The 26709-nt window shown below is 40.0% G+C and overlaps 1 protein-coding gene across 1 annotated transcript in view; it reads left to right on the top strand.

Moving 5' to 3' along the window:
* TMOD2 (tropomodulin 2) overlaps positions 1-19032 on the top strand; it is a 58500-nt gene extending 39468 nt beyond the window's left edge. The window contains exons 7-11 of the mRNA XM_069596513.1: positions 2314-2421; positions 8582-8725; positions 14850-14994; positions 17233-17263; positions 17412-19032. Coding sequence (XP_069452614.1) covers positions 2314-2421; positions 8582-8725; positions 14850-14994; positions 17233-17263; positions 17412-17511 — 528 coding nt within the window. The 3' untranslated portion in view covers positions 17512-19032. The remainder of the gene's footprint in view (positions 1-2313; positions 2422-8581; positions 8726-14849; positions 14995-17232; positions 17264-17411) is intronic.
* The last annotated feature ends 7677 nt before the right edge of the window (positions 19033-26709 follow it).

The following is a 26709-nucleotide window of genomic DNA, read 5'->3' as shown; positions in this document are numbered from 1 at the left end:
TTGGGGCTCCATTTGCAAGATGGCACACTCAAGTGACTGTTGGCAGGAGGCCTTAGTTTCCTCAGCACATGGACCTCTTAATAGGGCTGCCAACATATCTTCACGTCATGACAACTTCCTTCCCCCAGAGCAAATGAACCAAGAGAAAAAGAGAGAGTAAACTGAAAGCCACAATGTCTTTTATGACCTATTCTCTGAAGTCACTTCTGCTTTGACAATGTCTTAGCACTCTCAAAGGGAGGAGAAATTGTGTTGTGTGAGAGAGAAAGAATGAGAGAAAGAGAAAACACTAGCTGACACCTTTTGTGTTCCTTCTTATTAGGCCAATTTCTAGCATTTAATAATATCAACTGATTTTTATTGACTACTAACTGAACATGGAACAACAGACTGGTTCCAAACAGGAAAAGGAGTACGTCAAGGCTGTATATTGTCACCCTGCTTATTTAACTTCTATGCAGAGTACATCATGAGAAATGCTGGACTGGAAGAAACGCAAGCTGGAATTAAGATTGCCGGGAGAAATATCAATAACCTCAGATATGCAGATGACACCACCCTTATGGCAGAAAGTGAAGAGGAGCTAAAAAGCCTCTTGATGGAAGTGAAAGAGAAGAGTGAAAAAGTTGGCTGAAAGCTCAACATTCAGAAAATGAAGATCGTGGCATCCGGTCCCATCACTTCATGGCAAATAGATGGGGAAACAGTAGAAACAGTGTCAGACTTTATTTTGGGGGGCTCCAAAATCACTGCAGATGGTGACCGCAGCCATGAAATTAAAAGACGCCTACTCCTTGGAAGAAAAGTTATGACCAACCTAGATAGCATATTCAAAAACAGAGACATTACTTTGCCGACTAAGGTCTGTCTAGTCAAGGCTATGGTTTTTTCAGTGGTCATGTATGGATGTGAGAGTTGGACTGTGAAGAAGGCTGAGTACCGAAGAATTGATGCTTTTGAACTGTGGTGTTGGAGAAGACTCTTGAGAGTCCCTTGGACTGCAAGGAGATCCAACCAGTCCATTCTGAAGGAGATGAACCCTGAGATTTCTTTGGAAGGAATGATGCTAAAGCTGAAGCTCCAGTACTTCGGACACCTCATGCGAAGAGTTGACTCATTGGAAAAGACTCTGATGCTAGGAGGGATTGTGGGCAGGAGGAGAAGGGGACGACCGAGGATGAGATGGTTGGATGGCATCACAGACTCGATGAACGTGAATCTGAGTGAACTCCGGGAGATGGTGATGGACAGGGAGGCCTGGCGTGCTGCAGTTCATGGGGTCGCAAAGAGTCGGACACGACTGAGCGACTGAACTGAACTGAACTAGCTATGTGCCATATACTTTGTTAAATACTTGAAATTCATTATCTCAATTAATCCTTAGTGGGACTTTAAAAGATTCAGGTGTCCCCAGTCACAGAGCTCGCCTGTAGTGCTCCATGCACTCATGTTAGCCTCTAGCTGTGCCCGGTATTGCCTGCCTCTCGGGTGCTCAGTACTGTGCTAAGTGCTATGGAAGGGGGAGTAAGATTCATTCAGTCTCGATTCTGAAGAACTTAAATTAGGAGAAAAACACTAAGCAGATATTATAACATGATGTGGTAAGCCCCCAAATTCTGTGGAACTGCAGGTAAGGGAAGTTGATTCTGCCTAAGAGAACCAATAAACAAAGGAGGTGATGTTTCTGCTGGGTCTTGAAAGATGAGTAGGAATTAGAGCTAATTTAATTCTAGTCTGGCTAGAATATAGAGGATGAAAGAGAAAAAGAGGGAAGGGTGGTATGTGCATAATTTGGAGGGCGAATAGAAGTGATGCCGGTGTCACACTGTGTTAGATTCCCTTATTGGACACTAAGTGGTGCTATTGGCTCTGGATAGGTTGGTTGCTAGAGATGGACGATCAATGTCTTTTAGAGAGGATAAAATCTCCGAACCTTCAAATTGTGAACTTTCAAAGATGCAAACATACATGCCAGCTCCTGTATGCCAGCTGTTGTACTGTTCTATTGTACTTTTTAAGGTTCTGTACCGTAAGATTAAAAATGTTTGTTTTTTGTGTTTGTTTTTATATATGTATTATTTGTGTGAAAAGCAGTATACACCTGTTACAGTATAGTATTATCTAGCTGATTGTGTTAGTTGGGTACCTAGGCTAACTTTGTTGGAGTTACGTACACTTGGGACCTGGGAATGTGCTCTCAGAACGAAACTCATGCGTAGGTCAGGGACCTGCTGTATGTAAAAGCTGTGGGTCCTGAGCTTAGGGTGAAGGTGCTATAGAAGGATTCGTCAACAATCTGTGTCTTTCTCATAGAACATTCCAATTCCAACCCTGAAGGAATTTGCAAAGGCTCTGGAGACCAACACTCACGTGAAAAAGTTCAGTCTGGCTGCAACCCGCAGCAATGATCCTGTGGCAATTGTGAGTAAAATCCTTAGGAATACAGCCCTCAGATATTTAATTCAGTAGAAGCTATTTTTAATTTGTTTTATCAATTAACAATGTTCAGATCTGGTCAATTTATTTTCTGTATAATTAATAAACAAAATTAGTTATAATGAGACGATAAAACAAGAACCCACAAGTCAGGCACTTTGAATTCACTAGAATTTTGTTAACACTACACTTTTACGAAAAAGATATAAGATTAGATTAGGTATCTACCTAAATAAATATTTAGATTTTGTTCTATTCTTAGTATAAATTTTCTGAAATGTTTGCACCTGCAGTAGCATTCCATCACAATAAATGGCTATGAGACCCCTCCCCCCATGAAAGCCTATAGGAACTCAGCACATAGAAAAAATGTTAATGTATATTTCATTTTAATCTTTTAAGTGGATTCATATGTCTCAAAAATATTTTAAACAACCAAATCTTAAAACATTTTTCTTTGATATTGTTAACCAGAAGATGAAAGAAAAACAAAACGGCTATTCCTTCTATGCACCTTAGTTGATTCAGGTAAATAAGGAAACCCCTGAGCCCAAGTAAATACTACTAGTGTTATTACATTAATACTACTGTTATTCCTCCTATTAATAGCTCACATTTCCTGAGCAATTAGTAACTGCCAGCTCTGATCCCTGTCCTTCGCTAGGTCATCTCACTGAATCCTCAGTACACACAAGAATGCTCAGCAACTGAAAAATAAAAGTTTCTTGACTTGATGATGTGATTTAAAGTAACATGTCTTTTGGAAGATTTAAAATAGCATTAAAAAGAGACAGCAAGAAAGTAATGCTACCCACCACGGTGTTGGTGCAGAGTAGATGTTGAAACACAAGTACTCAAAAATATGTGTTAAATGAATGAATGGATGTGCCCTCTAACCTCTGAACAATAGGCAGTATTTCCATGATGACGACAGCAAATGTGAAGTAAGCACTCATGTAAGAGAGTGGCTAAGCTACAGAACTGATGTTTTCACCAGCAATTATTACATGTCTAAATTGGTAGGTTGAAAGCAGTTTTGAATTTGAAGCCTATCATTGAAATAGAAAAAGAACAGAACTAGATCATTGGTGAGGCGAAGGTAGCAATTTAAGGGTTCTTATCTATGTATGATTTTGTGTATAATCTCTGCCCTTTACTAGATTTGTTTTCAGTTAAGCAAAAATATTCACAGTGCATTTTGTATGTGAATAACTAAAGGGATAAATAAAGAAACGATTTGTAATTTCTGTTTAATATAATATTTACAGTAAAATGGCAGGGATGCAACTAGTTCATAGTTTACTGTCAGTACTACTAGTAAATAATCTAACTTCTCCACGTCAAATAGATAACTTGCTAAATGGACTAATATAATGTATATATCCATTACACAGCCCAATATGTTAATAATATACATTAACACATTATATCTATAATGTATTTATATTCTATATTATTATATAGAATATGATATAGCCCCAAATGTATTAATAATATATTAAGATATATATTATTATATCAGATATAATAATCTGCTGGTATAGTTTTCAATCCAACAACTATGTATTGAATGTACGCCTTGTGACAAGCACACCATACAACTGCAAGGAATAACTGTTATCCTTTAGAGTGAAAAGAAAAGCCTCTTTCAGCCTTATGCCTGGATGGCTTCATATGGTCCAGCCCTCACCTGGCTGACCCCAGATGGTTCCCCCTTCAGCTAAGAAAAGGAAAGAACTTTTCTATAGGTTGAAGATTGGTTGATTACCCCACAAGCAGCAGAGATATTCAGACTGTGTTTATGGCAGAACTGTTGAGAATTACAGATCAACATTAAAGCAAGAGCTTGGAGACTCTTCTCTATGTAAGGTTCAGAAATAGACTCTAAAAAATACTTGTGGGATTATAGTGAATATAGACAAGCTATGTGGATATGAGATGACATTATCCCCATTTTACAGATGTGGCAACTGAGGCTCAGAGTTTGAGTATCTTAACTAAGATTACCCAGATTGTGACCAAGCCAGGAAGCAAATTTAAGGGATCTGTAATCAAATTCAGTTTACCATGTTCCAAGTACTTCCATATAATCACACCTATAGCAGAAATGTTAATGAAACTTGCCACACTAATGAATGCCAATGTAGAAGAGGCCCAAATATGTTTTTAAAAAATGCTGTTATTAATAGGGATGCCACATAAACATCAGAAGTTTAGGACAGCACTATCAAATAAAAATAAAATGAGAACCACAAATGTAAGCTACACATGAACCTTTAAATTTTCCAGTAACCACATTAAAAAAAATGGGTGGAATTAAATTTAATAATATATTTTATTTAAACCACCATATCCAAAATACCATCATTTCAAAATGTATATGTAATGAGGTCTTTTGCAGTATTTTTTCCATACTACATCTTTGAAATCTGATGTATTTTCATATTTACAGCACATCTCAGTTCATAAGAGGCACTTTTCAAGGCCTCCATAGCCTCCTGTGGCTACCCCTGTGAGGGTACAGGTTCGGACAGTGCAAGAAACTGCAATTTCCGCACAACACTATGAAGTACAGAAAGCAAAACCTTCTCTTTAAAAATGTATTTCTACACTGTTTATACAACCTTTAAGAAATCTAGTCTTGGTTTCACTAACGTTATTATCCTCAGCACATGTAATAGATGATCAAATATTTGCTGAACTGCAGTGAACCTGGGCCTGGAGCCCAGGGTTGTGTTTGGCTGGGTCTCTCTTCCCTGTTTTGTTCAGTATAAAAGAAGTGTTTTCTCCAGTTTAAAAAAAATTGGCAAGATGGTGGCTACTTGCCAGTAGGTCCTGCAAGTTTTTTTTATAAAGGCCTAATTGCTCTGACATTTTGTTATTCTAATAGCAGAAGTAAATCCCAAAGCTTGGAGAATCCATAAGGAAAGGCCTGATGCATTCCTTTTTGGGGCTCTAATTAAAATGTGTACATTTAATTCTAATTAAAGACCTTGCACTGAATAAATGCACTTCAATTTACATGGTGTATACTAACATCAGTGCAAACCCTTGAGCTTTCCTTGTAGTTCAAACAAGTGCTTGACTAATACACAGAATTATTCTTCTAGTCCAGTGGTTCTCAACTCAGGGTGATTCTGCCCTCCAGAGAACATTTGGCAGTGTCTGGAGATGTTTTTGGTTGTCATGACTGGGAGGGTACTGTTGACATTTTGTGGGTCTCAGAGGCTGCTAAGCCTCCCACAAGACACAGGATACCTCCCACAACAAAGAATTCTCCAGCCTCAGATGTCGATAGTCTCGAGGTTGGAAAACCTGTTCTTGTCCCAAGTTGAAATCCTTCTCCTCTTCCTTCTTCTTGTCCTTTCTGCCATCAAAACAAGAGTTCAGAAGTTCCTTGTTCTACTCCCGAGAGCAATCACTGTTAGCAGCTTGTTTTTCATTCCTTTCATTGTTGTCTATATGATTTCAATTAAAGTGATTTTGAATCCTGGCTGAACATTAGTCACTGAACAGCTTTTAAAAAATACAATCATAAATTAACTACAATAATAAAAAAACAAAACAAACAAAGCAGCTGTCTAGGCCACAGTCTGAGATTCTGATTTAATTCATCTGGTGGGGCCCAAGCATTGGTATATTTTTTAAAGCGTCCAGGTCATTCTAGTATACAACCAGGTAGAAATGCACTAATACACATGCACTTTTATTTTTGATTTATTATCTCAGATAGTTTTTGATTCCCCATTAGAAAAGATTGGGCAACTCTGTACTCTCTCTTCTTTCAACTTCATCTTCCTTTTCTAGCTCTAACTTGTAGTTATTCTATTGTTTCACACATTGGAGCTTTATACATTTTATCTCATTATATTCAGTTAGGTGTATAGATTGACAACAAAAAGTTAGAACTTATCACTAGCATTTACAATTATCTGGCTGTATAAATATATTAAAGCCTCTGTTCTATGGGCCTTAAAGTCTAGTGACTAATGGCAGTCTGATTCTTGTTTCTTTGTGAATAGATTACAGTGTTTTTTCTTTCTCTATTTTCTTTCTTTCTTTTTTTCAAGTGGGGCAAGGTGAAGAGAGTTGATAACATTTAGAAGTTTTACATATTTCTGTTCTCTGAATATTCTGTGTTCCCTGCATAGCATGCTGGCCTGTTTCATGAACTCAACTTTTCTCTCCTGATGTTGGTTTTCCTATTAGGTCTAGCAGTCATTGTTTGCGTGTTCATAGTTCCAAATAGAGAACAAGATTGATTTGTGTAAACTGGGACTATTTCCTCTGCAGTTATGTAGATCTGGTTCACCAAAAGACCTATCCCTTAAAAGGGAAGCCCATTTATATTTCTCCATTTGTTACCATCTGGCAGGCCATACATTTTATTTAGTAATTACTGACTCTGCCTCTCCTGCTGAAATACAAGCTCCCTAAAACAGGGATTTTGTTTTCTCTACAGCTAGCACAAAGCAGAAGCCTGACACATAATCTTTTCTAAGTGAATGAGTGAATAAATGAATGAATGAGTGAGTGCTTTTGTAAGCAGGCAGATGAGTTGATGAGTAGCCTTCTCTGTAGTGTGGGTATGAGAAGCTAGCAGGCAACCGGGGAATCCTCAGCAACTGCTCAAGTTGGGAGGGCTTCCCTCTGGGAGGGACACGGTCCAGTGTATTTCCATCCTGGGCATTGCCGCCTCTCCTGTCTCTTCTCCCACTCTGTATCTGGTGGAAGAGCTGGGGGTGCCTCCATTTCTGCACTTTTTCACTCTCGGGACCCAGCACCCTCACCGAGCCTCTTCCTGGGAGATTTCTCACTGATGGCTGTGCAGGCAGTTGCTCTTTTTCAGGGAAGCCTCAGGAAGAGCTGGTGTGCTCTCCACCTGCTCTCGCTGATCCACCTGTTCCTAAGACAGCTTTGTAGTGAGACACCCTAATTGGGGCTTCCCAGGTGGCACAGAACCCACTTGCCAGTGCAGGAGACTTAAGAGGCGTGGGTTCGATCCCTGAATTGGGAAGATCCCCTGGAGGAGGGCATGGCAGCCCTCTCCAGTATCCTTGCCTGGAGAATTCCATGGACAGAGGCATTTAGAGGGCTACAATCCATAGGGCTGCAAAGAGCTGGACACGACTGAGACAGCTGCACACACACGCACACCGCTGGGCCTTACCTTGGGCATCTCAGGCAGTTCTGTGGTCATTTCTCCACCAACCTTTCTGTTTTCTGTATTTTAGCAACTCTTCAAGATACTGGCCCTCTGTTTTTGTCTTCTTGCTCTGTAGGAGTTCCAGCCCCTTAAAAATTATACCTTTTCTTTATGACAGCGGGAAGCTTTGGGAATAAAGGGAACAAACAGGTGTATGTGTGCCATCTACTGTCTTAATCTGGGAGTCTTTAGTGCCGCTCTGAGTGGTGATTTTGTTCCAAAAGTTACCTTTGAAAAATCCTGATTTACAGATGACCTGCAATAATATGACTAAATTAGTAGTGCCCAAATGCTAGTCAATGATAAAAATCTTTATTCATTTGTAGTAAAAGGAGAAAAATGAAATAATTCTGAGATTAATCCTTTCTACATTTTTTCCTAATGTTAAAATGCCTTGTCTCAAAAAAATTAACAATGATAACAGATGGTTGTGGGTTTTTTAATGTCCTTACCTAATAAAATAAAGTTGTTAATTCTATGTCAGTGTCTTTTTAGGGGGGCTTCCTTAGTGACTCAGTGGTAAAGAACTTGCCTGCCAATGCAGGAGACTCAGGTTCGATCCCTGGGTTGGGAAGCTCCCCTGGAGAAGGAAATGGCCACCCAGTCCAGTATTCTTGCCTGGAAAATCCCATGGACAGAGGAACATGGAGGGCTGCAGTCTATGGGGTCGAAAATAGTTGGACACAACTTAGCAACTAAACAACAACAATCTTTGTTTTTTTTTAATTTTGCAAGTATGTGGAATTTATAAGTCTGAGCTGCTGAACCAAACTATTTTTATTGCACTTTAAAATTATTATCTTTTTTACTTGAAGGTGAAGGTATGATTTAACTAAGGTTTTCTTTAAGTACTGTAAAAAAATATTTAATATGGTAGTGAGAAGTTTGGTAAATAAATCTTTAGAAACCCTAATGGTTATTTCATTTTCACATCATAAGGCCTTTGCAGATATGCTAAAAGTAAACAAGACCTTGAAAAGTCTAAACATAGAATCCAATTTCATCACTGGTGCTGGGATCCTGGCCCTTGTAGAAGCACTAAAGGAAAATGACACGTTGACTGAGATCAAGATCGACAACCAGGTGAGTTAACTCACAGGGCACATGTGAAAGGGAGGAGTACCATAACAGAGGGGGTTAAAAGACAAAGTTCTGTGAAAAAGTTTAGTTTGATATTCTGGCTTCCTGGTAATTAGGACGGCTTCTGGCCTGTGGAGGGTGAGTGGGAGAACGTTTTAATAATTAAACAATGTCTAGTGGGGCAGCCTGAGACAGAAAGAGGCAGCCCACCCCCCCACCCCCCCCCCGGCCCTGGGCTGGTCAGGCACCAGAGGAAAAAGAGAGGAGACCGGCAGAGGTGTTGACAGCAGCTTTGTTCGGCCTTCGTCATCCTCGCCTGTTGGTAGGAACCTCGGCGCAGTCCTGCCCCCGTCTTGCTGTTGCCTCTTCCTGGGACTGTGGAAAAAAGCAGAGGGGCCACACCCAGAAACAGCCTCCCTGCCCTGGGTTGGAGGCTGACAGAGCCAGGCAGCAGCCCCAGGCTTCTACTGTCTGGTGCTGACCATACAGCCTATTTAAAGGAGTTGGGATTCTAGAAGACGGTCTGGTTTAGAGTGACAGGCCACACCCACAGTGTGATCACAATCTCAGCTCTGCTGCAGCACTTCTTGGGGTCCCAGCCGCCAAAGCAAGCTGCTTTTCCCTAGAGACATCCCCTCCTGTACACTGAAGACCTCTTTTCCCAGCCTCAGCCTACAGAGTCTCTGGAGTTGCTCTACCGGCTTCAGCCGGCTCCTGCCTGCAAGCAACAACTCTCCGTTCTCAGCATGATGTCGTGCCCTGTCCCTTTGGCTGCAGAGACGTGTCTGCCATGGGATTCAGGAAATCTGAAAGGTCTACACACAGTATAGTTGGAATAAAGAACCCTGGAATGGACCAAAAAGAGCGAACAAGGAGACTAGTGCTTCAAGCATCCTCTCTGTGGGGTGATGGGAAGGGCAGTCGGGGGAGTGTCCCCTGCATGTCTGGGAAAATCCCTGGTCTAGACCCCACCCGAAACTGTCACCTAAGCCTGGAAAGCCACAGCAGACCCATGAATAGGTCTTCTCTCCTTTATTTGGCTCCAGGACACATGGGCTGTTTCAGTGTTATATGAGTACATCCCAAATATTTCTTGAAACATACTTGTACTAAAAATTATTCGTTGTCTGGTTGAAATTCAAATTTAATTTGAATTAATTAATTAGAGGTAGGTTAATCTATTCCTAGACTCCTCCTGAGGCTTGTTGCCAGGGGAGCAGGGGAGCCCCACCAGGAGACAGGCACCCTTTCAGTCTCACCCTCCCCGGAGGGCTGCATCATCAAAACAGCTTTCCCATGCAGAGATGTGGAGTGAGTCCTCAGGAATGTGTACATGTGGCCGTACCCGCTCAGGAAGCTCACTCCTTGTATCCTGATATGTGTCCAGCTGCTAGGCAATTAAGAGGGAAGCATGAAGGAGGGGAGAGTGGGAAGACAAGCTAGAGGGAAATAGGAAGGGAGTAAAAAGGAGTTATGGTTCAGGGATGTATACCAAATAGACTAGTGTCAGGAAGAAGTGAAGAGGACTCCAGGTCAATGTTTCCAGCAGAGCTAAGACAGAAGTGGATACCTTGTTCCAAAGCAGGTTTAACTTTCTGTGTTGGTTTAGGCCATTGTGAAACCCCTCATCTGAAATAATGTCCCAGATACTGTTTCTAGTTCCTCTTAAGATAGTTAATACTACTTAGTTAGGGTTGCCAGATATAATATAGTTAAATTGGAATTTCAGATAAACAATGAAGAGTTTTTAATACAAGTGTGTCCTATGAAATATTTGGGATGTACTCATACTGAAAATTGTTATTTTATGAAATTCAAATTTAACCACGTGTCCTGTATTTTTATTTGCTAAATCTAGAAACTTTATACCTAGTAAATGCGCTGAAATCCTGAAAATTTAGAATAGAGTACCTTTTAAGAATGCATGTGGGGGCTTCCCTGGTGGCTCAGTGGTAAAGAATCCTCCTGACAATGCAGGAGACACAGGTTCGATCCCGAGTCCAAGAAGAGCCCACTTGCCACGGAAAAACTAAGCCCATGTGCCACAGCTACTGACCCTGTGCTCTGGAGCCCGGGAGCCACAGCTGCTGAGGCCATGTGCCAGAGCTGCTGAAGCCTGCATACTCTAGAGACACTCTAGAGTGCTCCACAAGAGAAGCCACGGCAATGAGAAGCCTGTGCACCGCAATAGAGAATAGCCCCTCTCTACTCACCACAACTAGAGAAAAGCCCACATCAACCAAGACCCAGCACAGCCAGAATAAATAAATACATAAAAGGTTTTTTTTTTTAATGCATGTGACGAAGACCCTGAAATACAATGTCCAAACTTGCACTGAAGCATCAACCTCCTCCTCCTCCTTAGTCAGCTTGGAAGGGATTTATGTCCTTTTTCAACCTTCATTCCCTAATTTGCCTCTGAAATGGCTTCTCTTCACTTGTGACAAGAGGATTAAGTTCTAGAGCAGCTGGAAAAATTATTTGCTTTATTCCCAGAAGGAGGAAATTCAGTCAAAACCTGTCTTCCATCCAAATTTTGTTGTTGACTCATAGACTGTTAGAAGCAGACCTCAGTTTCCTTATCTGTATAATGAAGGGTCTGAAATAAAATCATCTCTAAGATAGTGTCTCAGGCAGGAGCAGCAGCTGAAACCAATTTAGCACCATTGCAGCAGGCAGCTGCACCAAAGCTAAGGCCTGCAGAGAATCCTGCACTGGGCTGGCTGCTGTGGCTAGGCTCCAGGTAAACAAGCTGTGATTGAATCAGGTGCCCCTGTGAGAAGAACAATCAGTGATGTGTATTAGTGAAACAGATGGGTAACTGCTGAATAAATCTGCGTAGAACAAAGTGGTCACTTCAAAAAAGATGATCTGAAGAACCATATGCTTAAATTTTGTTTCTTTTCCTTTGTATTTAGTGACTTAAAAAAAGAGAAATATATCCAAATTATAAGAAGTTTTGGTGCCCATTTATTGCCCTAGGTTTGTATAACACAAAACATCTCAAAAAAGAAAAAAACAAACAAACTCAGGCTAAGAAAGATGCTCTATGCTGTATTACTTCCTTACCTTCTTTTATATGCCCTTTTCCCAATATAATTGTCTTGAGATCTTATGTCCTTTATATCCACCATCACATACCCAACCTATGTGTTACCCAAATCTAGGTCTCCAGATGCCTAAGCTTTGTGAAAGGAAATAGAGGGACTTTATGTCACCCTCCTTGGTCAACTAGCTCCACCCTTAGCACCTGTGGCACACCCCAGGGATGTAAGTTGTAACTGCGGCAGCCCTGACCTTAGCTCAGGTCTCAACTCCTGGTCCAGTCCTGCTTTTCCAAAGTGTGGGTTTCCCTGGTGGCTCAGATGGTAAATAATCCACCTGTGTAATGTGGGAGACCTGGGTCTTCGATCCCTGGGTTGGGAAGATCCCCTGGAGGAGGGCATGGCAACCAGCTCCAGTATTCTTGCCCAGAGAATCCCATGGACAGAGGAGCCTGGCGGTCATGGGGTCGTGTCATGAGCTAAAGTTGCTCATGAAGCGTTGAGGTCAGTATCTCTAACATTTTTGCTGCCTCTCCCTCCCATAACCTTACATTGCTGAGCACACTAATCTCTATGCTGTGGATATCCAGAATTGTTATTGTCTGACTGGAAATATCACATTTTGTTCTTTTCCTGAGGAAAAACTTGTTTGACAGGTTGCTGGATGAAAAGAAAGAAGAGGAGCAGAGTTAAGCCTTAGAACTTGCCTAGGACATAAAAATTCCTTCATTAACTTTTCTTCCTCATGTACTCAGTACTTAAATTTTCCAAACTTAAAAGGTATATGTATTAAAATATATGTTTCAATATATGTATTATATTTAAAAGGTATTATAATAATATATAATTTAATGTATTTAACTGATGTGTAATTTAATATATTTAATCAAAATTACATGAGTCAGGCACAGACATAGACTTGGCAGAACTATAGGGTCCAGAAACACGCCTAGTACACCTGAGAATTTTGCAGCAAGGTAGCATTTTAACTCAGTAGGGGAACAAGTGAAGTAAAAGATGGTGGGACTACTCACTAGCACTTTAAAAAAATTTCATTGGCGTATTGTTGATTTACAACATGACTCTCCAGCATTTTGGAACAAAATGACATTGGGGGTATATCTTAATTTTTCTGCTAAAATTCATTCCAGGTAAAATGAAGATTTAAATATTAAAATATATGAAATCATAAAACAAATGAAAGAAACCAGAAATGGAGAGGTTTCCTCAGCATGACATAGAATCTAAGAGACACAAATTTGACCATATGAAAATGAAAAATGGTCCTGTATAGTAATCAAAAGGAAAGTCAAAAGACAAACTGAGCAAAATTTTTTCATCATTTTGACAAAAAGCTAATTTCCTAATGTATAAATTTTAAAAACAGGAACCACAAGCTGGTAGAAAAGTATACAAATGACAGGTTGGTAGTTTCCAAAGAAATATAAATGCATAAGAAAATTAATTGTTCTTAGTCATAATTTGAGAAGTATAAGTTAAAGCAATTAAATATAAGTGAAATACATTTTTACCCCTTGGATTGAAAAAGATGAAAAAGATTCATAATATCCCATGTTGGCTAGAGTAGGGAAAACTAACTTTCTGACCCTATCAGCAGGAGTACAAATTGTCATAACCTTTGAGGGTAATTCAATCATTTATCAAAATCTGGAAAACCTTCCTCTTGGAGCCAACTATCATGTACCCTACAGGCACACTGGCAGAAATGCCCCAGGACATATTGGTACTTTGTGTGCAAGGGAAGTTCACCACAGCCTTGTTTGGAACTGTAGGAATGGAAAGCAGTGTAACAGTCAGTAGGATGTAGCTAAATCAAATATGATCACTTACTACAATGGAATGCTATGCAGTTGTTCACAAGGATGAGGGAAACATATATTTACCTACATGAAATGATGTTCTTAATGTTAAATGAAAAATAAAAAACCCTAGAATAATATGCTGAAAGTGAAAGTCGCTCAGTTGAGTCTGACTCTTTGTGGGTCACCTGCCAGGTTCCTCTGTCCATGGAATTCTCTAGGCCAGAATACTGGAGTGGGTGGCCATTCAGCCATTCCTTTCTCCAGGGGATCTTCTCAACCCAGGGACTGAACCCAGGTCTCCCACATTGAAGGCGGATTCTTTACCATCTGAGCCACCAGGGAAACCCAGAATAATATTCTAGTGTAATCTGTTTATGTGAAGAAAATATAGACATTACATATGATTACATGGACATGAATGCACAGAAAATGTTTCAAAGACTGCATGCCAAACTGACTTTCTTCATGGGAAATGGGAGTCTGGAGGAAGGCAGCTTTTTATTTTATATACTTTTTTGTCTTGTCTTCGTAGTTTTTAAAATTAATGATAAAGTATGGAAAAAATGTACTGTGTACCTTAAATTTATCTGTGTATTCCTATATTTACATGCCCCTATTTTTAACCCTATTTTTAAAATTACTGTTCTATTTCTCAAAAAAGCAAAAAAAGCAAAAATACTCTTTCCACCACTTAAAAAAACAGAGTTTTCTGTAGCTCAATAACCCATTTAGTGTTTGAAAATTCACCTGGCCATGGTTCAAACCACACTAATAAAACCTCTTGAGGATCTTCCAGTGAGACTCTGTTCTGAGAGAATGGCCGCCCATCTAGTTGATGATCTTCAGATATCTTTGGATAGAGATCCCAGAATAGAAGATTTTGTAACTGGATTGATTGCTATAAGACTGTGTCACTATAAAAAAAAAAAATCCTTTGTTTAAACAACAGATACTGGGGTAAAGTGGAAACACCACGTGTTAGTTTTGCTTTAATTTTATATCTGGAATTGTCATTTCCTTTGTAAATAATTTGCCTAGTCTTTTCAATTTAATATGCCAGCGGATTCAGCTGCCTCTTCGATTTTCCTTTTAAACAAGGAACAGGTGTATGAGAAAGTATCTCAAGTGACTGTTTCAAATTGAGACTTTTGCCTTTTTGTCCAACAAATAGCTATACATCTTTCCATGTATAGTTAATGTGAGTAACTATTCCCTCTTCTTTCTTGACCATCCTCTGTTTGTGTCCACATCTGCAATCAGAGACAGCAGTTGGGAACAGCTGTGGAGATGGAAATTGCCCAGATGCTGGAGGAGAATTCCAGGATCCTCAAGTTTGGATATCAGTTTACCAAGCAAGGACCACGAACAAGAGTGGCAGCTGCCATCACAAAGAATAATGACCTGGGTAATGCAGGCATAATATGTGCTGTTAGTAATTACAAGAGCAGGATGACCATTCATTTCTGCACTTCAGATATAACATCTCACAGATACCCATTCCACTGGCCTTTGGTGTCAGCCCTTCATCAGAAGTATATTATTACATGGTCATAGGAATCCACATTATCTCTACAGTGTTTACATTTTATCATGGCATTCTTTCAAGAGAAATTTTTTTTCCCAAGCAGCCTTTGATTTTTGCTTGGTTTCCTTTGTGTATTTATTTCTCCTTTACTTACTTCTTATGCGTAATCACCCTCTGTTGTTAATCTACACCGGAAAGTGGACACAGTGACATGGAAATTCCCAGTTTACTTATGTTTGACTCCTAACTTTGTTTTTGTACTTGGGTTTAAGTATGGTTATGTCTGATACCTTGGTGATTTACATGTGAAATGACCTAATAGAGCTATGTTTTTTAATGGTTAAACTCAAAAGTCGCTTTTTCGGTTAGTCCCTCTTTCATCTTTCCTGCTACCTACTCTTTTGTGACTTATGTTAGAAAGAGGTGGGGAATGTCCTGGTCAACCACAGTGAAAAGAATGGCACCGATTGGGAAGGCTTGATCTGGGGACATCCTAGCCACCTGAAACAGTGTGGAAAAAGACCATCCAGGTACCAGCAGTCCACTTGGCAATTAGCCTGCCAGTAACAGGCTTCAGTCCTCAATAGAGGTACGGGGACAGAATGCCAAGCCTTAGAGAAACTGGACAAGGTGTCCCACCAAGTACATTGCTGACCTTGGGGAGGGTTCAGATGGTAGACAAAATGGAAGCCAAGGGTTAGAACTGTAAGAAGGCAGGTGAACGTTAGTGTGCAGTTCCCTGCCCGCACGTGCTTACCCACAACCCTGAAGCCCAGCCAAGGTGCACTGAATGGCACCCAGAGAGTGGCCGGGCATATGGCAGTGCTTGCCTTCAAGGTGCAAGGGTGAGGCGCAGTGGGCAGCAAACGGGAATGATTAGTGCAGCAGTCAGAAGATACCTGGGAAAACACGTAGGTCCTCATCTGAACAAAGAGAAGCAGGCAAAACCTGAGGTTTAGAGTAAACGAGAGGTGATCCTGAGCCCGAGAGCCGCAGTCATGGGAATAGCTTTTGTTGGATTTTCTGCATCTGAGGCAGGAGCAGTCTGGGTTATGTAAAGGGAGGAGATGAGATAGGGCACAGGCCAGGGCACTTTTTTTTTTTTTTTCAAATCCAGAAAGATTAGAGCAGTCCTCTTCCTGTCCACCAGAGGAGCCTGCAGGTAGGGATGTGAAAGGGGGAAAAAGAAGGTTGTAGAAGCTGGGAAAGGCAGTTAGGCTAGCTCCTTTGTTACCAAGTACCAGATTACAGGGGGCTTCCCAGGTGGCTCAGTGGGTTAAGAATCTGCCTATGACACAGGAGATGTGGGTTCAATCCCTGGATTGAAAAGATCCCCTGGAGGAAGGCATGGCAATCCAATCCAATATTCTTGCCTGGAGAAACCCATGGACAGAGGAAACTGGAGGAACCTGGTGGGCTACAGTCCATAGAGTCGCAAAGAGGCTGAAGCGACTTGAGCACTCACGCACTCCAGATTAAATGAACCTTAATCTCTGAGTTTGCTAGACACCTGAATAACACCTTCCTTGTTGTTGTTGTTTTGCTCAGTTGTGTCTGACTCTTTGCGACCCCATAGACTGTCCATGGAATTCTCCAGGGAAGAATATTGGAGTGGGTAGCCATCCCCTTCTTCAGCGCACCTTCCTTGGAGGTTGCTATTTTGAAGTTTCCATTTAAAACAGGTTTAGAAACTTTAAACTTCTGTTTGCAGCACCTCCTGGTCTTCAACTCAGAACTGTAAATGTAACATCCTAGGGAAATAGTTTTAGCTAGTTGGTGACTGAGTTACACAAGCTGAGAAGATTCGCTGTGGATAAACATGAGAGGTTCACTGTCTCGTGGGTTTCTTTCAGACTTCTACTCCGTTGAAATTGGAAAGCTCTAAGATTCACATTCCCAACTATCAGACATAGCTTTATTTAAATGTAAATTCCACAAAGCACTGGGCTATTCTATCATTTCCACGTGTTGCGATGGATAATTATTGAAATTTTTGATAACTGTCCTCAAGCGTGTGGGATTGCTATTCTGTGTGATTATTATTGTTTGTCTGAAATTTAAGGAATATTCCCTCTCCTTCATTTTGTCTTTTCAAACCTTTTTCTCTTTCTCGTCTAGTTCGTAAAAAGCGAGTTGAAGGAGACCGAAGGTAAACTTCCACAAAAAGAGGCGAAGTTTCCCCACGGCAGCAATTTAAAAACAGAAGCTCTTTTCCTTCTTCACTGGGACCATTTTATCAAAGGTTGTTCATTTCCATTAACCAAGCAACTAATAATTTAACTGTTATTCTTTTTTAGTGCTACATATTTGTCTTGGATTTTTTTAACGTATGCAACTGCTTTATTTGTCCCTGGACACCTCTGGCGACTTGCACCAATGGATTTATGCAGATCTTAGTCGGTGACAGCAATCAAAAATGACTTAACCATTTTCATATTGGGTTATCTTGCTTTCTTATGTAAACTTTTTTTTTAACCATTGAAAGGAACTTAATATATAAATGTGTTTGTAACTGTGATTAAGATAGAGGCCTATCTCTGTTTACATGCATAGCTTTGAGTTAGGCTAAATACATCAGAAGTGTTCTGCTGACCACATAAGAAGTTAGTATTGCCAATCTTTCACTGAGTGAGAAAATGTGACCAGCTTAGCACAAGTTCTCCCTTAGTTCCAGAAAAGTCACTAAATGCAAATGCGCTGCTGGTTGAAGATCAGTGGTGTCATCCTCATAAAAAGAAGACAGCATTATGATACATAAACACAGCTTTAGCAAATAAGTATGAAATATTTATTCACCCACAAATATAGCTTTAAGCCAGACTCATGCGTAGCAAAATGAATTAGCTACTTTTACTGATTATTTCACATACATTTGATCTTTAACATCACTCTATGGATAACATTTTACAAAACTGTTTTAAAGTTTTCCAGCCATGATGGGAAATTTTTAAATTTTAGTAAGAGGAAAGCTTTTCATATAGTACATTCCTAAATAAAACAGTAATAATTGCACTTCAAGGTTATCTGTTACAGGATTACATTATTTTGGCAGATTTTAGGTTATCTGTAATCAGGATTACATTATTTTGGCAGATTTTAGGTTATCTGTAATCAGGATTACATTATTTTGGCAGATTTTAGAAGCATTTATTGCTTTGTCTTTAGGGCAACAAGATCACAGGATGAGATATGAACGTTCAAGATAATTATGTAGATTTTGTCCACATGGCATGATCCATCCAGACATTTGCAAACATCAGGAAAAAATATGAATTATTATTTATCCGGAGTTTGTCATCTCAAGGACAAAGCCTGTGAAAGTACAACTAAGATGACTGCCTGATAGATGCTTGAATCTTTTCATCCAGCAGCCAACAGTGTCATGTTAAGCTAAGGACATTTGTGACTGCAGCCTCTGGCACCAGCTCTTTGATAACTGTCAGTGCCTAAGGCTAGAATTAATGGCCCTCTGACATTGCCTTAGGCTCCTCTCCCTCCTCTTCCCCCTCCTTGCATTCCAGTTCATTCTCTTTCTTCTCTGTAATTCTGAGCCTTGTAAAGGTGATGTCCTTTGTTGATGACACCTGAAGCTAAAGGAGTTGCTGATTCAGGCAGATAAATTCACTAAGTAATTGAGTGTTCCTGAGTTGCTTGATAGCAATAAAACAAATAAATGGGAAAGCATTTCATACATTATTCTAGTTAGTTTATAAAATACACAGAAACTGGAGAGAAAGTCCTTTCATTAGCCACAAAAGTCTGTTGGGTTTTCTGTAATATCTTTTCAACCAACTTTTTTGACCTTTGAACGAACTTTTTGACCAACCCAATAAAATTAGATATTTACTTGTAAGTGCCCACATCTCTAGCTCTAAAATCTTTTGAAAAAAGAAAAAGAAAAAAGAAGAAGAAAACAAAATAAAATCCTTTAAGATCTAAGAATATTTTATTATACTTTTTGAGGGAATAATGAGCAGAGCATATTGAATTTTGGAAATCACAAAGATTCATTAGTTTTCTGCTAGATTTCCCTATCTATTAAAAAAAAAAGTAGTAACTACTATTTGATTTTTTTTCTTTCCCTTTTACTCATTTAGGTGTGGTATGTTGGAGCCAACTCATACAGGTTTCACCATTATTAAATTATCAAGAATCTTGCAAACTGGTTGCTAAGCACAACCATTATTAAAAGTTAACGGCATGCACTTATGACTAAATAATTATATCAAAAAAACAAAAGTAATACTCAAAAATACATTTTGCCGTTTTCATACTCTTGAGATTATTTGCACCTATTGTGTTTTTGGCACAAATTGTTTTTGGCAGAAATGCTATATCATGGTATGGTATTATACATCTCTCCCCAACTTGCTAGTTCTTCCCAACTAAGAAGTTCTGTACTTCTTGTTGGTAGTTTGAAATTGATCATGGCATGGAAATTGATAAATGTTATAAATTAAGACTTTCCTCTATCTCACCTATCCCCAGGTTGCTGGTTCATGCCTCTACCATCAGCATAGCGCTGGGTAAAATGTATACAGTTTTTCTTCTTTTTTTTTTGTATACATGTTTTGGTTACCATGTTGCCAAAGGGAAGAACACTTCTGTTTCTTAGTTGTCTTTCTCCTTTCCCTTCAGATTTGTTGCAAATATATTCAAGTGCAGAGACCCTGACATGCCCCACTAAGTAAGGCTTTTTCCTTTCTGGTCTCATTTACTCTTTCTTGCCTTCTCCCCTAAGAAATCTTGGATCCTACACAGAGTATTTCCTGCAGCCCCAAGATACTGTGGACCTGGGGCTAAAGCAGTTCTTGGCAAACCCTGGCAGGAAGAAGGAAAAAGGTCAGGACTTGATAGTGACTGTGCTGCAGTTGTTGATAGTATTAAAGCAAAATAATGGGATATTGTCAAAATTTAGCACTGTTTTTAGCTTATAAAATAGTTAGGTCAAATGTATATAGAATCTATTAAATCAAATATTATTAATCAACTTATCATTACCTGTGTTTTTGAAGTAGCTTTAAAGGTGGCATTTCCACGAGTATTCACGTAACTATTAGAAGATAAACTTAAATTTAGAGGGCTTATATATCATTTAATTAACCTAGGACTTCATTTCCCCATTTCCACAGTGTTTGTAAGTAGAAGTTCCTTCATGATCCTGAGCATGGTTAATCTCTTACTATCCATCATGGTGGAGCATAATGTATATACAATATCTTTATACATATGCATTTTGTCAAATATTATGTCAAGATATTTGGCAGCATCTGGACAATTGATTGAAGGGAGGTCATCTTTCCCCAGACCACCTCCTTTCCCCTGTTAGACTTGTACAGGCCCACCCTAAGTGTAAAATCATTCACCTGGACTTACAGGCTCCTGTCACCAACACCCATCCCAGCATATGTGGAAGATAACTTTTAGGAGATATTCTGGAAGTCTAGAGAGATCATGTCATTAGTCCAGCACATCTCCCCATCCATCAGAAGTGTGTAGTGAAAGCTGCTTTATCCTCATCAGCGCAATTAAATTCCTGCCTTTCATCTTAGTAGGGCATAACATAAATAAATGTCATGTGAGTGTGTGTTTATTGCCAAATATCTACCTGGGTATTTGGCTGCATCTGGACCACTGATTGAAGGGAGATACTCTCTCCCCAGCCCCATTTCCCTTATTCTTTGTAGAGCTGTTTTAGGCCCAGGTTGAATATGAAATCACTCCCTAGAAATTGCAGCTTAGGTCACCAACCACCAAATTTCACAGCACTATGGAAGATAACTCTTAGGGAAGCCTGGAAATCATTTCATTGTTCCAGCACCAAATCTCTCCATATGCCTAAAGTAAATGAGTGAAAGTGCTTTCATCTCCATCAATATGCTTAGGCCCCTTCCTTCCATTTGTGTAGGATATATTGTATATAAATATTTTGTACATTAAAGATTGCCAAATACTATAAAGGAGGTATTTGGCCAAAGCTGGACTCCTGATTGAAGGGAGATGCTGTCTCCCAGTCTCTCTTCCATCCCCTCTCTCAGAGTTGATACAGGCCTAGGTTAGGTAGAGAATTGCTAACCTGAAGGGGCTTGTGCAACTCACCCATCTTAAAGCGTGCATTTCATCTTACAATACAAGCCCATCTCCATTTAAAAACTCACAAAACATCCCAATGCCTATACTCCTCAAAACAATTTCCATAAGGGAAGCCTGGCACATCAAATCAAAAGAACGGCTGCTTCCCTTCCAGACAGAAATGTGGCCCCTGGCAGGGCACCAGCATTAAGGAAACCAGTGTGTTCTGAATAACTGCCATGAGAACATTTCAGTCAAACCTGAAACCGATTTAAGTATCAACATGCTTTAAGTGTAAGATAGCCCTTTAAAAGTTCCAAGAGTTTGAGGATATTTTCCTTTTTTGTGGTCATGATGTACTTAGCCCTCTTCTAGGCACTGTGAAGGAGACAGGAAGTGTGAGATTATTATAATTTGACCTGTGCTTCTGGGTTTTGGGGTAGAGTGCCCTTTTGGAAAGTAGATACCATTTTTTAGCTTAAGTATTGATTGCATATGCAAAAACTAGCAGGGAGCAGGGAGCTGTGAACACTGGGTTCTGTGCTGTGTTACCTATCCCCAGGAGAACTGTTTTTGGAGTTGGGCTTGAAATCATGGTTCTGTAGCTTCCTTCTTCTCTTCCACTAATGAAGCAATGATAGCTATATTCATTGTAATGAACAGGGAACTAAGAAAAATTTTAGCTTTGCCTTCCAGTAACAGTAACAGTTTCCCCTTATTGCTCCTAATTTAGAACATCCCTGCCACTCACTGTGCCATCCTCAAGGATGGCAGACACATGCAAAGGAAAGGTGTGAGAATGCTTGGGAGCATCAGGCATGCCCTCTGGATGAAAATCACATGATCAGCCCCCTGGTAACAAGCTGGAGAGAGAAAAGTACCCAGAACTTCAAGGATGTAGTCACTGTTCTTGCTCCCAACTCTAGGCCAGATCAAATTTTATTTTGTGGTTCAGGAGTTTAGTAGTGTGGAGGGGCTAGGTGCTGTGGAGAAGGCAGATGCAAATCAATGTTTTTCATTTGCCTAAGGGTAGAAGCAAGCTCTGCTCAGCTTGCCTCTTTCTCCTCTGCCCATAACAGCTATGATTAAACATTCAGAAGATGGATGAAGGAGGAGTGGCAAAGTTTGAATTTATAACCTGCCTGTGCTAGGAAGGTTGTACACATATCAGAGGTTATCCCAGTTCTGTGGTGCATCGTTGACTTGGAGGAGGGTGAAGGAGACTAGACTTTTCTCTGACATCTTCCATGGTAGTCATTCTGAGCACATTGGCTCTGCTAGTTGGTGTGGTGGAAGGGCACCATACCAACAGATTTGGAGACTGACTCCTAATCCCATCACCAACACTTAGCAGGTATATGATCATGGGCAATTCATTCAATTGCCTGACAATTATAGACTATATAGGGGGAAGAGCACTGGATTTGGAGTCAAGACACTTGGACACTTGGCTCCATACTTTCTTAGCTGGGAGACTATGGGGCAAGTCACTCAGTCTCTCAAACCTAAGGTTCTTCAGTTATACTATAAGGGGAATAATCTTCACTAACTACCTCACAGAGTTGTGGTGAGAATATAATCAGCTATTGGGATGAAAACACTATACTGGAAAGGGCTATACAAAAGTGGGAGATCATTTTTTATTATCTATTCACTACTGTTTTCCACTGCCTCTTGAATCTGTTTTCTTTTCTTCTAAGCAACAATTACATCTTTCATGTGTTTTTGAATATGGGGAATTGAAGCATGAGTATGATGTCGGGGACTGGAGTTATTTTACTTTCAACATAGAAGTAGGAGAAGTGGTAGGTAGGTGCTGTGGGTGTTAGACATACCAGTGAAGTGTGTGGGGCAGGGTGGGGGGAGCATTTTCCTGGGCCATTTTGACAGCACCCTGGAATGTGGTGAGGACCCTTGCAGAGAGCCTAAGGCTGGACACAAGGGGGAAACAAACAGTAATTAAGAATTGAGGGGAGGGTCTGGAGCACCGCTGCTCTCCAGTCAGCTCTGTCACTACCCAGGGGGTGGGTTCGGCTAAGGCTTGAGGTGTGATTGGAGGCCTAGGAAAGAGGACTGTCGTTAGGGCCCCAGCAGCTGTGTAACAGGCTTGAACCCTAATAGCAAAGGGGAGAAAGTATCACTTGTGAGGTCAGCTATCCCAGGCATCAGCTGCTTTGTTATCACCAGCAACCTTAGCCCTGATCAGTATTATTTTCTGCTAAGATATTGAAATATAGCCTCAAGGGACTTTCATAAGCACTGGGAGGCAGGGACTGTCTCATGAATCTTTGCATCTTCAGTAGCATCTAGTAAGGTGCCTTGTACATAATAGGTGCTTAATAAATGTTGCTTGAATTGAAATGTCCTCCAGCCCCGTAAGAATCATGCTCCATTTGCCACCAAGTGATACTTTTGGAAAATAATACTGATTTCGATGTCAGCTCTGTGTGGATTCCCTAGTGGCTCAGGCGGTAAAGAACCTGCCTGCAAAGCAGGAGACCTGGGTTTGATCCCTGGGTCAGGGAGGTCCCCTGAGAAGGGAATGGCTGCCATTCCATTATTCTTGCCTGGAGAATTCCATGGACAGAGGAGCCTGGCGGGCTATAGTCCATGGGGTCACAAAGAGTGAGATAATTGAGCAACTAACACTCTCACTTTTTTTCACTATGTCTGACTTTGGTCAGGTCTTTCATCGAATCTTCATTTGCTTTATAAAATGAGTGAGTGGATTAGATGCTGTCTAAGGTCCCTTCCAGCTCCCAAATGTTACAATCCTGTGATTCCAAATGTTTCCATCACCTGTGAACGTGGGTGCTCTATGTGGCTCCTTCTCTCCTCCGTAGGCTTTGTTCAGAGGAAGGAGTCTGAACATTCCACAGAGCTATTTCTTCTTCAGTGGTTTTTACTGTCTTCAGAATAGTTCTAGAGGAGCAGCCTTTTCAAAAAGGACATTTTAAAATATATTTTCTCCTCAATAGTAGAGAAAGAGAGAAGGACATGTAAAGAAACTGAGCACAGTAAACATGGCATGTTTTTCATAGATTTTAATTTAAAGATGGAGAGAATCTGAGCACATAAAAGCCAATCGCACAGTACACTGTGCGACTGAGAGAAGCTTGTCCAGGATTAACACTTTCCCATGGATAATCTAAATGTGGATAGATAAGAACTGGCCATATGGTGAGATGGATAGAAGGTATACTTTTAAAGGACATTTTATTTTAGTACCAAATTTTGCCAGTGACAATCTTTAGTTAAGAAAGAAATTCTTTGGAACTAAAATTCTCATCTCTGCCACTTTGCTTTTTAAAAAACCCCATTATATTCATGGAATAATATTTATATTTTAATTAAAACTTTATCTTAATTCTGTTTCATCTATTTAAAGAAAATAAGAGCATTTTTCATTGCATTAAAAAATGTAAAATACTTGCATGCCACCAGTGTGTAATACTTTCCCAGTTCAGATGCTTGTAATATGTGACTTTATGTGTCTCTGTATTATTTTGAAAAGAACAAAGGAAATAATACTTTGTAAGCTGTTTAAACTTATAATGGCAATATTTATTTGGCTAAGTGGTTATTGGAAAATGCACATAGTTTCGTTTTTCACTTTGAAACTTTCCAATCAAAGGTAGATATTGATTATATTCATTAGGGAATTGAAGACTAATTTGCCTTTTAAATGTGAAATTGAACATTTTGTGGGAAATGTGTGAAAAAGCAAAATGTATGAAGCGTGAAGAACTTTTCCCATGATAATTAATAAGGATCCCAGGTGGCATAAATAGATGCAGTGTTTGACTCTTTGGAATTTGCCAGCCTGATCTGACGCTAAGGTAAATGTATACTGTTTTAATTAATCAATATCCTTCTGCTTTTAAAAGATAATAATGTATTCATTTGTGTCTGGAATGAAATTCCCAAGTGAAAATGTACAGAACACTAGGAATTAATAAACTTTTCTTTTTAAAAATGAAAGCAAGGACTGATTTAATCTGGATAATTTTAAGACATCTGATCTTTTTAAAATAAATGGTTGGCACCGTGTTCTCATGTTAGAAAAGTACATTTGCTAGAAAGGACCTTAGAGTGTCCCTATTATGAAGAAGATAAGAAGTAGACAGACAACCAGAAGTAGCCAGAGGAGAAAAAAGACGCTATTATCAAAAGGAAAACACACACACACACAACATTCAGCTAAACAGTTCACGTTTGTTCCAATAAATGGGAACAAGAACACAGGTAACTCAAAGAGGTTAAGTGTTTTACCTTGATTTTTTTATATAAACTTTGGAATTGCTTTCTTTGTAAAGTATGCTGGAATTCAAAACAGAGAACACTAAAAATAATAAAGTTACATTGTAAAGGCTTGTCCTGGAAAAACAGGAAAACCTATTCTTTCTGCTGCCCTGTTGAACTGTACTCAAACTCTTTGTCACTTGGACTGATGACAAAGCCCAAGAAGAAGCACGGAAGGCCTGTGTCGAGTTTTGGTATTTGCTGTCTCACACCTTTTCATGGTCAAGGAGGTATAGTAATTATTTGAAGAATTCTCTTTCAGTCTATGAGGCTGTAATGAATAGGCATTACAGGTGTGCACTTTGGGATCAGAATCTGACTTCTGTTAGTTGTGTGAGTTTCTGCAAATTACCCAGCCTCAGTTTCTTCACTTCTAAAATAAGAATCACAACCCAGCTTCCCATTAGGGCTATCATGAGGATGCATGTGTAAATATTTAGAGCAGTCCCTGGCATATAGAAGACACTTAGATATTAGAAAAATTCTAATCTAAATAAGTATCCATGAATATTAACAACAGCAAAGTTCTCCATTTTATGCTGACAGTGTTAGGAATTTAAGAAGGACTGACTCTTACTGGTTTTTGTGTTTTCATCGTCCATCCCCTTTCTGTCAGATAGGCCGTCCCCCATCACTCCGTGAATCAAATATGAATAAGATAGAGCTGACTCAGGAGTTACTCCTGACCCACCCTCTCACTTAGCTTTTTGTGAATCCCCTAACGTTTCACCCTGCTTGCATTTGCCCTGCTTGCTGGGTGCTCTCCTTTGGATTTGGCAGTCTGGCCTCAGGAGTGACTCCTTGATTTTGGGTCAGTTGTATGTTATGCTTGATTTTGTTATGGACCACCTTCTCTTGGTTTGATCATACAACCTTTCTCTGGGGCTGTAGGAAGTGGTGCTCCACACCCTCTCTGCCCTGCTTCCAACTAACTTCTCAGTCCTACCAGTCAGGGAACACAATCAGATGCCCACAGCATCCTGCAAGTGTCCCACATATCTCAGGGCCTTCACAGGAACTAGGTGTATGTGTGCTTTAGTGAGATGGGCTACACTTTGGGCCCAACCAACCTAAGAAATGAGATGCTGTAGGAGAATCAGTGCATGACTCAAAAGGTTTGGTGGTAGAGGTAGAAGCTGGGCAGAGATGGGAGAGCTCCAAACTGTAGACTACTGAACTTACTGGTCCTGAGCAACAGTTTAGAAAAGTGTATTATCCGCT

The sequence above is a fragment of the Ovis canadensis genome, chromosome 7 (genome assembly GCF_042477335.2).
Source record: "Ovis canadensis isolate MfBH-ARS-UI-01 breed Bighorn chromosome 7, ARS-UI_OviCan_v2, whole genome shotgun sequence".
NCBI classification, from domain to species: Eukaryota; Metazoa; Chordata; class Mammalia; order Artiodactyla; family Bovidae; genus Ovis; species Ovis canadensis.
Note: the sequence above shows the minus strand (reverse complement) of the source record. Positions and strands in the feature narration are given on the sequence as shown.